Source organism: Loxodonta africana, chromosome 24 (assembly GCF_030014295.1).
Source record: "Loxodonta africana isolate mLoxAfr1 chromosome 24, mLoxAfr1.hap2, whole genome shotgun sequence".
Classification (NCBI taxonomy): domain Eukaryota; kingdom Metazoa; phylum Chordata; class Mammalia; order Proboscidea; family Elephantidae; genus Loxodonta; species Loxodonta africana.
Genome location: NC_087365.1, coordinates 49,617,904 through 49,631,067, shown reverse-complemented (window position 1 = coordinate 49,631,067; position 13,164 = coordinate 49,617,904). Strand labels below are relative to the sequence as shown.

Genomic DNA, 13,164 nt, shown 5'->3' with positions numbered 1-13,164 from the left:
TGTCCTGTGATGGGTAAAGTCTGACAGTCACAGCTGGGAGTGCAGATTGCATGCCGGGGATGCACCAGGCGTGTGCCAAGGGCTTCACGCGCACAGCCTGTGCTCAAACACCACCTGGCTAAGCATCTTCCTTGTCCCCTACTTAACGTCATACACATTCCCCTGCCTCCATCTCCCTGCTTTAGCTTTCTCCTTTGCAACTGGCTACCTGAGAGATGGTGTTTTCTTCCTGAGCCCTTTATACTTATTAACTCATTTAATCCTTCCAGCAACTCTATGCTTCTCTCTTCTTCAGCCCCATCTTACAAATGAGAAAATGGAGGCACAGGGAGGTTCAGTAACTTACCCAAGGTCACACAGCTTATAAATGGTGGAACCTGATACAGATCCCTGCGTCTGGCTCCAAGCCTGTGCTTGTTACCACTCTCCCCAGCTGGCATCTCAGCTCACAAGGGTGGGGGGGCTGTCTGTTTGGGCCACTGCTCTATCCCCAGCCCCTAGAATGGTGGCTGGCATACAGTGGGTGCTTGGTAAATATTTGCTGAATGAATATCTCATGACAACTCCAAGAAGCAGGCACTCTTATTGTCTCTTTTTTTTACTGATGAGGAAACTGAGGCTCATGTGTGTTAAGTGCCTGTGATCTGTGGGGCTGGGATTTGAACATGCGTGGCTAATCCAGAACTTGTGTTCTAGACCATGGGGGTATAGCCCTTCAGCTTGGCGAGGTGCTGAGCGCTCAGGGCAGGGTTCCAGGTCTCCTGGGCTTCAGCATCCTCTCAGACCCAGCTCTCCAAACGCTTGGGCAGTGCCTGGGAATCTGTATTTTGGCATTTGATTTGTGATCTGGCTGTGCAGCCACGTCATGGGACCACTGGTCTCGGGGCTCAATTGCCATCAGCAGGGGTGGTGGGGACAACTCATCTCTTGCAAGTAAACAGCCATGTCCGTGTCTGCCGTGGAATGTACAGCATCTGGCTCAGCTGGAAGTGCAGCTGGGCTGCCTGCCTGAGCTTCTTGGGGACTGGGGTGGGGCGCTGGCCCAGTGATCCTTCTCTCGGGGCCTGGCGAAGGAGTTGGAGCCATGCCTGCTCTGCCTCTCCCTGTGGCCCGTGAGCCCCTGAGGGTGGGACCCAGGCCTCCTGGCTCCCACTGCACCTGACCCAGAGAAAGCAGGGCTCTGTGAGTTTTGTTGGAATGAATGAATTCTGTGCCCTTAGTTTTAGACCTTGAAAGTGCAGTGGACTCTGAAGGGTTCCCAGAGCCGCAGAACGGGATCTCTTCAGAAGGAAGACATCTCCCCAGTGAAGCTGAAATGGTGAATTCACCTAGACAGCCCTGAAAGGCCAGGTACCCAGCCGTCACTGCTGGGAGACATGAGTTCATAGTTATCCAGGCCACATGCCCAGCTGCAAGTGACTTAAGCAAAAGAGATCAACTGGCTCATGTAAGTCTGTCTGCAGGCTAACTTCAGGCATAGCTGGATCCAGAAACTATTGTCATATGGATTTGGTCTGCCTCCACCTTTCTGCTGCTTTGCTTCCCTCTGTGTTGACTTTATTCTCCCCACATGGTGGCAAACGTGGCTGCTGGAAGGTCTAGGTATATGTCCCCCCACTTTAGCAATGCCAGTGGCAAAAAACTTCCTCCTGTGAATTCTGAACCCAGCCCCTGGCTGATTACTGCCAGGCCGGGGTCACGTGTCTCTCCCTGGGCTATGAGAGTGGAATATGTTGACTAACCTACACATAGGCTGTGGGTCTGCCTCAGGATACCCAGGTATATGCATGCATGTGTGACTTGTCAAGACACTTCTTCCCCAAAAACCACACATAAGAAGAGAAGGGTCGGGGAGCTGCTCCAGAGGAAAATCAAGGTGCAGTTAACAGGAGGGATGGGGGATGGGCAGGCAGAGCCAACAGGGACCCACTCCACAGTAAACCCTGGGACTACAATTTGGCCTCCCATGTTGCTTTGCCTGCAAACCAGACATGCTGGTCAGAGAGTATTGGCATTTCATCTGCTTGATTGTATTTCTCACTGTAAATTAATTTCTGACATCAGGTGTTTATTATTATTATTTTTAATCCTCAAATCCAGTCCTCTTATTTTGCAGATGAGCAGACTGAGGCCTGGAGAGTCTCAACAACTCCCCTGAGACTACACAGCCTGATGGCAATGGAGTGGGACTCAACCTGGGGCTCTGGTCACTGTTCCCAAAGTGCCTGCCCCTGGGGAGCTTCATGCAGATCTCGCTCTGACCCCTTTCCTTCCTTCTATCCCATCCCTTCTCATAGAAAATCCATCAACAGGAACTCTGTGAGGTCGCGAATGCCGGCAAAACCTCCCAGGACGTACGGCACGCTGAGGAAGGGCCCTGTCTGCCTGGACCCCAAGCCCCAGCAGGTGAAGAAGATCTTTGAAGCGCTGAGGAGGGGCCTCAAGTAAGGAGGGCCGTTTGTTGCCTTTATGTGTGTCCTTTCCCTCACTGGCCTTCTCTCTGCCTCTTGCTTGGGGAGGCATTTGGGTCCTGTTGTAAGAGGGGACAGAGGGAGCTCCTGGTTGTTTGTGTCATCAATGGCATGTCCTGGGTGCAGCCAGGGTGCTGGGGACACAGCATAGATAAGGCAGGAGGTAAAGAAGGACGCAGATCCCCAAACGTCAGCGCAGAAGACAATTTCCCTCCTAGCTCACCCTGATTTATAAACGGGGGAGCCGGTCACCCAAGGAGGAACCAGAGTTGATGAAAAATTTAAACTTCAGGACAAAATGATTTTCAAAGTATATATTCTTCCTTAACTTAAAAAATCTTAAATAGGCACTTAAGCGGGAACCTGAAAGAGCAAAGATACTGTATTACACCCAGTCTTCACGGCCAAGTGGGATTGTCTCTAGAAATGCTACATTTGTCCTAAATATTGGGTACAGAGTGTGAGAAGCTGCGTATGCCCGTGGATCTGCTCTTTGAATTTTGAACCACATGAAAGAGGTCTGGAGGCCAGCCTTGTTGGAGGCTCGGTTGGAAAAGGCAGCCCCGTGGCGAGGCTGAACTGGCTTCCTGATCCTTTGCCCCTTGACTTGGAAGACTTTGAACCCCTTTCGCAGGGTGCAGTCTGCCTGGGGGTCTTTCCTCCCACCTGAAAGGGAGGGGAAAGGGACAGAGCCACTTATCTGCCTCAGACAAGCCATCCTCCCCCCTCCCTCAGAGACCAGTAGGTGAGGGCTGGACATGCCTCCCCTCAGGGAGGATGGGGGATAAGTGGCCCCTCAACACTGCTTTACAGTGGCGAGTCCAGCAGCTGCGGAGGGGAGGGGGGTGCTGGCCCCTGAACAGAACGCCCCAGACTGTTGCTCCTTCTGTCTCTTTCCAGGCCAGGCTCCCGGCTCTGTTCTCCCCAGGTCACATGCCTGTTGGCTGAGAAGCCAGAATTCCAGGCTTGTCACCACTGTGTCTAGAGTAAAAGTCAGCCTCCTCTGAGCGAGAGGGCTCTCTCATGAATAGGTTACGTGGACTTAGCCGTTCATTGCTGCTCAGTTCACTGGGTGCTCTAGGTTAAATGGACAGCACGTTCTGACCTCTCCTAGCACTCCTGCCTTCTCCTCGTTGTGTGGCTGGAGCCATCTTCCAAGCCCTCTCGGCAGCACCTTCTCAACCCCGTTCTCTCAATTCCTCCCCGCTGGCTTAGCTCCTTGCTCCCTTTCTGCCATTCTGTTTGCAGCAGCCTCATCACTGCTCTCACCATCCTGGGCTCCCAGCCCCCCATACCATAATCCCTTCTCTGCTCAAGTCTCTTCCCTGGCTCCCTACTGCCTTGGGAGGACATTCAAGGTCCTTTTTATAATTCGACCTTCAACCTTTCTAGACTTCTCCTTCATTAGGCACCACCCATTCTGAAATGTGCCATCTTTCTTCATGTGTCCGTGCTGTGTTCTTCTAAATAGCCCCGGGGGCGGTGAGAGGATGGGAGGCTGCAGCCCCTTTAGCTCTCTAGTCCAGCACTCAGCCCCTCAGACTGGAATGCTGTGCCTCCTTCCTGGAATGCCCTGCCCTGCCTTCCACCTCTTAGGGCCCCTGATCTTCATCCCTCACTAATAATAATGACAGCAATAATGGCTACCATTGATTCGGGGCTTTATATGCATATGTCTGTGAATCCGTACAAGAACCCTACGAGAGAGACTCTGTTAGCCTCCTTTTCCAGGCAAGAAAACTGAGTTCCAAAGATGGGAAGCAACTTGTCTAGGATTACATGGCCAGTAATCAGGGGTAGGATAGAACCAGGGGTAGGATAGTTGTTGTTAGGTGCCATTGAGTCTACTCCGCCTCATAGCCACCTATGTGCAACAGAACGAAACACTGCCCAGTCCCGTGCCATCCTTACATCCATTGCTATATTTAAAAAAAACAAAAATTTTTTTTTTTAGAGACCACTAAATCAACTCTGGGAGCCCTGGTGTTCCAGTGGTTAAGTGCTACCGCTGCTAACCAAAAGGTCAGCAGTTTGAATCCAGCGGCTGCTCCTTGGAAACCCTATGGGGCAATTCTACTCTATCCTGTAGGGTAACTATGAGTTGGAATCAACTTGACGACAATGGGTTTGGTTTTTTTAAATCAACTCCAGGGGCAACACTGACCCTCTCTGCTGTCCTACCTGGGCACAGGGTAAATGTCGTCTCCCTTCTCTCCCCCCACCCACTACCAAGGCCTAGTCCCCACACTAGGAGGCGATCCTTACCCTCCTCCCATAACGGACCCCCTGCCCTGTGCTATTGCAGAGCGGGTGCTGGGCATGTGTGCGTGGAAAGTGGGGGCCTGCCCCAGAGGTGTCACCTCACAGGACAGCTTCTGGTGTCCCGTAAGGACTGCATGATCGAGACTTGTCTGGGTGTCCGGGGTGGATGGCATCCCCTTCCTCCCTGGGGGCCCAAGCCCCTAAACGAGCCATGGCCCAGCAAAAGCTGCCCCTTCCACGTTTGCTGTGGTGTAGGTGGGGCCTAGTGCCAGTGACCCAGCAAATCCATGCTGGAGCAAGATGGGCCCCCAACCCAGGCCCCAAGTCCAGACCCTGCATTTCCTGTCCGAGTCTCTTTGTCTGGGACACACGATGTGAAACCCTCCACCAAGCCCACGGCTTCCTCTGTGCTCGCCAGAATGGGCTTCCCAGGCCTCTCTCTGGTCCTCGGCCCTGGGGTAGCCAGCCAGCAGGACCGGTAGTCCTTGTTCATTAGGGGTTGAGCTCTGCACCGACCTCACCACAGGCTGGGGTTGAACTTGGGAGGGAGTGTAACATGGAGGAGAAGATGGGGGCTTCTGGATGTTTCAGACCTGAGCTTGCCTCTTCCGTGCTGGGGACCCGGGGCCGGGTTTCATTCCACCGCTGAGGGTGTAATAACAGTGGAACCTGTGTGTGGGCTGTTTTAGGAATTAACTGAAAGCTTCCCTAGCTTCCCTGTAACCCATGTTGCAGTGCTGGGCACACAGCCCTTGCTCAGGGTGTGGGAGCTGGAGGCCCAGTGAGCAAGGGCCAGGCTTCCGGGTGGTAGGACTGGCTCTGTGCTCTCTGGCCTCTGAGCCCTGCTGAGAACCATGGCAACCTCCATGTCCGCAGCCATGGCTGCCTCCACACTGGAGCACTGGCCACTGGCCTGCTTCTGTTCCCTCTTAAATGTAAAGCTCCTTTTCCTTGCTCTCCTCACAGGGAGTACCTATGTGTCCAGCAGGCGGAGCTGGATTACCTGTCTGGACGCCACAAGGACACCCGGAGGAACTCCAGGCTGGTGAGGCCCTGCCCCGCCCCGCCCCGCGCAGCCAGGCAGCCTTGGCCAGGGTCCAGAGATGGACTCCCCTCACCCGCTTATCTGCATCATGGGCGTGAACCGCAGTCTCAGAACCTCAAGACCAAAGAATAGACTTTCTGGGTCTTATGATGAATTAACCTACCTTTGGCGCTGACTGTGACCTGCAGGCTGGTGGGAAACTTCCCAAACCCATCCTACCCTTCACCCACTGCCGCAGTTCAGTTTTAGAGCCCCTTCCCATTCTCTCTTGGCTCTACAGGGGGCTTTCAGGTCAGCAAGTGTATGGAGTGTGTGTATTTTTGACGGTCCTGCTTTCTAGACCCTGGCCACCACAGGGAACCTGCAGCTGGGGCTGCTCACATGGTGTCAGGAGAGAGGGTCAGGCATTGAATGTTGTCGCAGTGACTCCTGACCCCGTCCTTGATGAAGCCTGTTTATCCCCTGACGTCCAGCCGCTCTTCAGTTTTCCTGCCATTACAGGGGCAGCATCTGTGAGCATAAGGCTTGCCTGCCCTGGGTTTTTGCTGCCCCCTTAGCACAGCCAGGTATAGCAAAAACAAAAGCAAATAAACAAGATGTCCCTAAGGTGAATTTTAGATAAACAACAAGTAATTATTTAGTTTAAGTGTGATGAGATGAACTGACACAATAGCTGTAACAATGGGCTCAAACACATCAAAGACTGTGAAGACGGCGCAGGACCGGCCAACGTTTCGTTCTGTTTTGCACGAGATCACCATGAGGCAGAGCAGTTCCAGCGGTAACAACATCCCACGCAACATGTGGGACATCCTTGTGTTAAAGATTATTTACTGATTATCTGAGATTTAACTAGAACTGGGCGTCCTGTATGTCATCTGGCAACTCTACCAGGATGCCCCTGCTCCGGCACCTGCCTGCTCCTTACCCCTCCAGCTGGGAGCTTTCTTTCTAGTACTGGGAAGTCCCTCCCAGCTCCTCTCTCCCCACCACTGCTTCCTTGTGAAAACTCTTGTTGTTGTTGTCAGGTGCCGTTGAGTCAGTTCCGACTCATAGCGACCCCATGCGCAACAGAACGAAACACTGCCCAGTCCTGAGCCATCCTCACAATCGTTGTTATGCTTGAGCTCATTGTTGCAGCCACTGTGTCAATCCACCTCGTCGAGGGTCTTCCTCTTTTCCGCTGACCTTGTGCTCTGCCAAGCATGATGTCCTTCTCCAGGGACTGATCCCTCCTGACAACATGTCCAAAGTATGTAAGACGCAGTCTCGCCATCCTTGCCTCTAAGGAGCATTCTGGCTGCACTTCCTCCAAGACAGATTTGTTCGTTCTTTTGGCGGTCCGTGGTATATTCAATATTCTTCGCCGACACCACAATTCAAAGGCGTCTACTCTTCTTCATCTTCCTCATTCATTGTCCAGCTTTCACATGCATATGATGCGATTGAAAATACCATGCCTTGGGTCAGGTGCACCTCAGTCTTCAGGGTGACATCTTTGCTCTTCAATGCTTTGAAGAGGTCCTTTGCAGCAGATTTGCCCAATGCAATGCGTCTTTTGATTTCTTGGCTGCTGCTTCCGTGGCTGTTGATTGTGGATCCAAGTAAAATGAAATCATTGACAACCTCAATCTTTTCTCCGTTTATCATGATGTTGCTCATGGGTCCAGTTGTGAGGATTTCTGTTTTCCTTATGTTGAGGTGCAATCCATACTGAAGGCTGTGGTCTTTGATCTTCATTAGTAAGTGCTTCAAGTCCTCTTCACTCTCAGCAAGCAAGGTTGTGTCATCTGCATAACGCAGGTTGTTAATGAGTCTTCCTCCAATCCTGATGCCCCGTTCTTCTTCACATAGTCCAGCTTCTTGTATTATTTGTTGAGCATACAGGTTAAATAGGTATGGTGAAAGGATACAACCCTGACGCACACCTTTCCTGACTTTAAACCAATCAGTATCCCCTTGCTCTGTCCGAACAACTGCCTCTCGATCTATGAGCACAATTAAGTGTTCTGGAATTCCCATTCTTCGCAGTGTTATCCATAGTTTGTTATGATCCACACAGTCAAATGCCTTTGCATAGTCGATAAAACACAGGTAAACATCCTTCTGGTATTCTCTGCTTTCAGCCAGGATCCGTCTGACATCAGCAGTGATATCCCTGGTTCCACGTCCTCTTCTGAAACCAGCCTGAATTTCTGGCAATTCCCTGTTGATATGCTGCTGCAGCCATTTTTGAAGGATCTTCAGCAAAATTTTGCTTGCCTGTGATATTAATGATACTGTTCTATAATTTCCACATTCAGTTGGATCACCTTTCTTGGGAACAGGCATAAATATGGATCTCTTCCAGTCAGGTGGCCAGGAAGCTGTCTTCCATATTTCTTGGTATAGAGGAGTGAGCACCTCCAGAGCTGCATCTGTTTGTTGAAACATCTCAATTGATATTCCATCAATTCCTGGAGCCTTGTTTTTGGCTAATGCCTTCAGAGCAGCTTGGACTTCTTCCTTCAATACCATCGGTTCCTGGTCATATACCACCTCTTGAAATGGTTGAATATCGACTAATTCTTTTTGGTATAATGACTCTGTGTATTCCTTCCATCTTCTTTTGATGCTTCCTGCATCATTTAATATTTTGCCCATGGAATCCTTCACTATTGCAACTCAAGGCTTGAATTTTTTCTTCAGTTCTTTCAGCTTGAGAAACGCCAAGTGTGTTCTTCCCTTTTGGTTTTCCATCTCCAGCTCTTTGCACATGTCCTTATAATACTTTACTTTGTCTTCTTGAGAGGCCCTTTGAAATCTTCTGTTCAGTTCTTTTACTTCATCAGTTCTTCCTTTTCCTTTAGCTGCTCAACATTCGAGAGCAAGTTTCAGAGTCTCCTCTGACATCCATCTTGGTCTTTTCTTTCTTTCCTGTCTTTTCAATGACCACTTGCTTTCTTCATGTATGATGTCCTTAATGTCATTCCACAATTGGTCTGGTCTTCGGTCACTAGTGTTCAGTGCGTCAAATCTATTCTTCAGATGGTCTCTAAATTCAGGTGGGATATACTCAAGGTCATATTTTGGCTGTTGTGGACTTGCTCTGATTTTCCTCAGTTTCAGCTTGAACTTGCATACAAGCAGTTGATGGTCTGTTCCACAGTCGGCCCCTGGCCTTGTTCTGACCGATGATGTTGAGCTTTTCCATCGTCTCCTTCCACAGATGTAGTCAATTTGACTTCTGTGTGTTCCATCTGGCGAGGTCCATGTGTGTAGTTGCCGCTTATGTTGGTGAAAGAAGGTATTTGCAATGAAGAAGTCGTTGGTCTTGCAAAATTCTATCATTCGATCTCTGGCATTTTTTCTATCACCAAGGCCATATGTTCCACCTACTGATCCTTCTTCTTTGTTTCCAACTTTGTCGCATTCCAATCGCCAGTAATTATCAATGCATCCTGATTGCATGTTCAATCAATTTCAGACTGCAGCAGCTGGTAAAAATCTTCTATTTCTTCACATTTGGCCCTAGTGGTTGGTGTGTAAATTTGAATAATAGTCGTATTAACTGGTCTTCCTTGTAGGTGTATGGATATTATCCTATCACTGACAGCGTTGTACTTCAGGATAGATCTTGAAACGTTCTTTTTGACGATGAATGCAACACCATTCCTCTTTGAGCTGTCATTCCCAGCATAGTAGACTATATGATTGTCTGTTTCAAAATGGCCAATACTGGTCCATTTCAGCTCACTAATGCTGAGGATATCAATGTTTATGCGTTGCATTTCATTTTTATCTTGAGTTATAGAGTTGTTATACCTTTTTGTGGTTACCTTATTATTTACCCCTATTTTTCTAAGTAAAAACCTAACTTGTATTGTTCTATATCGCCTTGTATCACTCTCCATATGGCAGTTCAATGTCTCCTGTATTTAGTCCCTCTTTTTGATTATTGTGATCTTTTACCTATTGACTTCCATGATTCCCTGTTATGTGTATTTTTATTTATTTATTTTTAATTAATCTTAATTTGTTTGTTTTTGTGATTTCCCTATTTGAGTTGATATCAGGACGTTCTGTTTTGTGACCTTGTGTTGTGCTGATATCTGATATTATTGGTTCTCTGACCAAACAATATCCTTTAGTATTTCTTGTAGCTTTGGTTTGGTTTTTGCAAATTCTCTAAACTTGTGTTTATCTGTAAATATCTTCATTTCGCCTTCATATTTCAGAGAGAGTTTTGCTGGATATATGATCCTTGGCTGGCAGTTTTTCTCCTTCAGTGTTCTGTATATGTCGTCCCATTCCCTTCTTGCCTGCATGGTTTCTGCTGAGTAGTCAGAACATATTCTTATTGATTCTCCCTTGAAGGAAACCTTTCTTTTCTCCCTGGCTGCTTTTAAAATTTTCTGTTTATCTTTGGTTTTGGTGAGTTTGATGATAATATGTCTTGGTGTTTTTCTTTTTGTATCAATCTTAAATGGGGTTCGATGAGCATCTTGGATAGCTATCCTTTCGTCTTTCATGATGTCAGGGAAGTTTTCTGTCAGGAGTTCTTCAACTATTTTCTCTGTGTTTTCTGTCCCCCCTCCCTATTCTGGGACTCCAATCACCCGCAGGTTATCCTTCTTGATAGAGTCCCACATAATTCTTAGGGTTTCTTCATTTTTTTTAATTCTTTTATCCGATTTTTTTTCAGCTACGTTGGTGTTGATTCCCTGGTCCTCCAGATGTCCCAGTCTGCATTCTAATTGCTCGAGTCTGCTCCTCTGACTTCCTATTGCGTTGTCTAATTCTGTAATTTTATTGTTAATCTTTTGGATTTCTACATGCTGTCTCTCTATGGATTCTTGCAACTTATTAATTTTTCCAGTATGTTCTTGAATAATCTTTTTGAGTTCTTCAACAGTTTTATCAGTGTGTTCCTTGGCTTTTTCTGCAGTTATCCTAATTTCATTTGTGATATCATTAAGCATTCTGTAAATTAGTTTTTTATATTCTGTATCTGATAATTCCAAGATTGTATCTTCATTTGGGAAAGGTTTTGATTCTTTTGTTTGGGGGGTTGGAGAAGCTGTCACGGTCTGCTTCTTTAAGTGGTTTGATATGGATTGTTGTCTCCGAGCCATCACTGGGAAACTAGTTTTTCCAGAAAATCCGCTAAAAAAAAAAATGCAGTCAGATCCCTATCAGAGTTCTCCCTCTGGCTCAGGCTATTCAGATGTTAATGAAGCCGCCTGGGGAGGGTGGGGGAGGGAACAGAGAGATAGGAGAGTAGCACCTCAGAATATAGCCAGAGTTGCTTGTCTTGCTTGGGATGACTATTATATCTGAGATTCCCGTGGGCGCGTCGCCTATGTGTGCTGGCTGTGTGGAGATTGCCCCCGGAGGGTCTGGCCCGCTGGAGTCACGGTCAGATCCTCCGCTTCCAGCCCCACGCCCAGCGTCAAGGCTCCCCTACTGGGATGGTGCACTCTCGACTCCAATATCAGTTGCTGCCTCCCGGGGACTTCTCGTCCCTCCAGCCGCGTGGCCGTGCCGCCCCGAGAACCAGTTGAGCCTCCTCCCGGGGTTAGTTCAGATGGGTGAAGCAGGTCCCCGTGCTTGTGCCGTGACCGAGTGTCCCGGCTGGGACGCTGTTCTCCCCGCTCCAATACCAGTCGCTGCCTCCCGGGGGCTTCTCCTACCGGCTGCGTCCCACGCCGCCCGTGGAACCGGCTGGTCCCCCTCCCGGGGTTAGTTCAGGAGGGTGGAGCAGGTCTCTGTGCTTGTGCCGTACCTGACTGGTACGCTGGCTCCAGGCTCTGGAAACAATCGCTGCTTCCCCGTATGAGTTCGTTCTCCGTCTCTAAATCTGTGTTTGTTGTTCAGGGTTCGTAGATTGTTATGTATGTGACCGATTCACTTGTTTTTCCGTGTCTTTGTTGTAAGAGGGATCCGAGGTAGCGTCTGCCTAGTCCGCCATCTTGGCTCCGCCCTCGCGTTGCATTTCATTTTTGATGATTTCCAATTTTCCTAGATTCATACTTTGTACATTCCAGGTTCCGATTATTAATGGATGTTTCCAGCTGTTTCTTCTCATTTGGAGTTGCGCCACACCAGCAAATGAAGGTCCCGAAAGCTTTTCTCCAACCACATCATTAAGGTTGACTCTACTTTGAGGAGGCAGCTCTTCTTCAGTCATCCTTTGAGTGCCTTCCAACCTGGGGGGCTCATCTTCCAGCACTATATCAGACAATGTTCCTCTGCTATTCATAAGGTTTTCACTGGCTCATTCTTTTCAGAAGTAGACTGCTGGGGGTCCTTCTTCCTCATCTGTCTTAGTCTGGAAGCTCTGCTGAAACCTGTCCTCCATGGGTGACCCTGCTGAATACCGGTGGCATAGCTTCCAGCATCACAGCAACACACAAGCCCCCACAGTACGACAAACTGACAGACATGTGAAAACTCTACCTCTCCTTAATGGGATTAGACTTTGGAAACAAAAGCCAGGACTCCCCTGGTTGCCAGCATCCCTCCTCCAAAGTGCCTGCTTGATTGGGGGGCTGGGAAAACGGGTCATTTTCCATCAAAGTATCATCCAGCCAACTCTGCACCCTGGCTCCAGGGGAGAGGACCTTGGGGGTTGGGAGGAGTGAGAGGTGCAGGGCCCTGGTCTCAATCGTGTACAGCCACAGGGAAGTAAGGTCAGGCTGGCTCAGTCAGACCTTCCCGGGATGGGTGGGTAGTGGGTGAACCAGATGCAGATGGTTGAAGGATGTGCTGCCAAGATCCCCGATCCCATCCCGGTTCCCAGCCCTGCCTCTCACCACATGTGGGGTGGAAAGTTCCCAGCACCCACCCTACTCCTTTCAACCCCATCACAGGCACAGGGTTCTCATGCTTCAGAGCTCCTCCCCCACTGGCTCCCTTGGTTCTAGCAGTAGCCCTGAGGTAGGCGAGTGTCTAAAAGTGCTATGTATTAGCTCCCCCATTTCGTAGATGGGCACACTGAGACAAAGGAAGGGGTGGAAACTGCACCAGGGCCACACAGGGAGATGACGCCCAGGGGTCCTGCTTCCCTGGCTGCTGCTACCTCTGATTAAGCAGAAGTCAGTTTCTAAGAGGTTGTGGTGCAGCCCCTCTTCTTTTCAAAGGCTTGAGATCTTTCCTATGTCTTTATTTCTTAGGTGGAAATTTATAGAAATGTACAATTTTGCGGAAATGCATACACGAGCAAACAGGCTTTTGGGGAGTTTAATCCTTTCTTTTTCCATCGGCTCCCCGCCCCAATCTTCTCTGTCCTACCTCGTTTTACCCTGAGGACAACCTCGTGCTTATTTGTCCATAATCCTCCCCCCACCCCATCACGTATCATTCAAATGTATGTATAAATGCATAAAAAAAAAAAAGAGGCTGTCA

At 49.1% G+C, this 13,164-nt stretch overlaps 1 protein-coding gene across 4 annotated transcripts in view; it reads left to right on the top strand.

The window, feature by feature from the left end:
• The window catches only part of RIPOR3 (RIPOR family member 3), an 87,308-nt gene that overhangs the window by 55,137 nt on the left and 19,007 nt on the right, over positions 1 to 13,164 (top strand). For all 4 annotated transcript variants that reach the window (XM_064276211.1, XM_064276209.1, XM_064276210.1 and 1 more), the window contains 2 exons: positions 2,298 to 2,444; positions 5,700 to 5,778. In XM_064276211.1, coding sequence (XP_064132281.1) covers positions 2,298 to 2,444; positions 5,700 to 5,778 — 226 coding nt within the window. The remainder of the gene's footprint in view (positions 1 to 2,297; positions 2,445 to 5,699; positions 5,779 to 13,164) is intronic.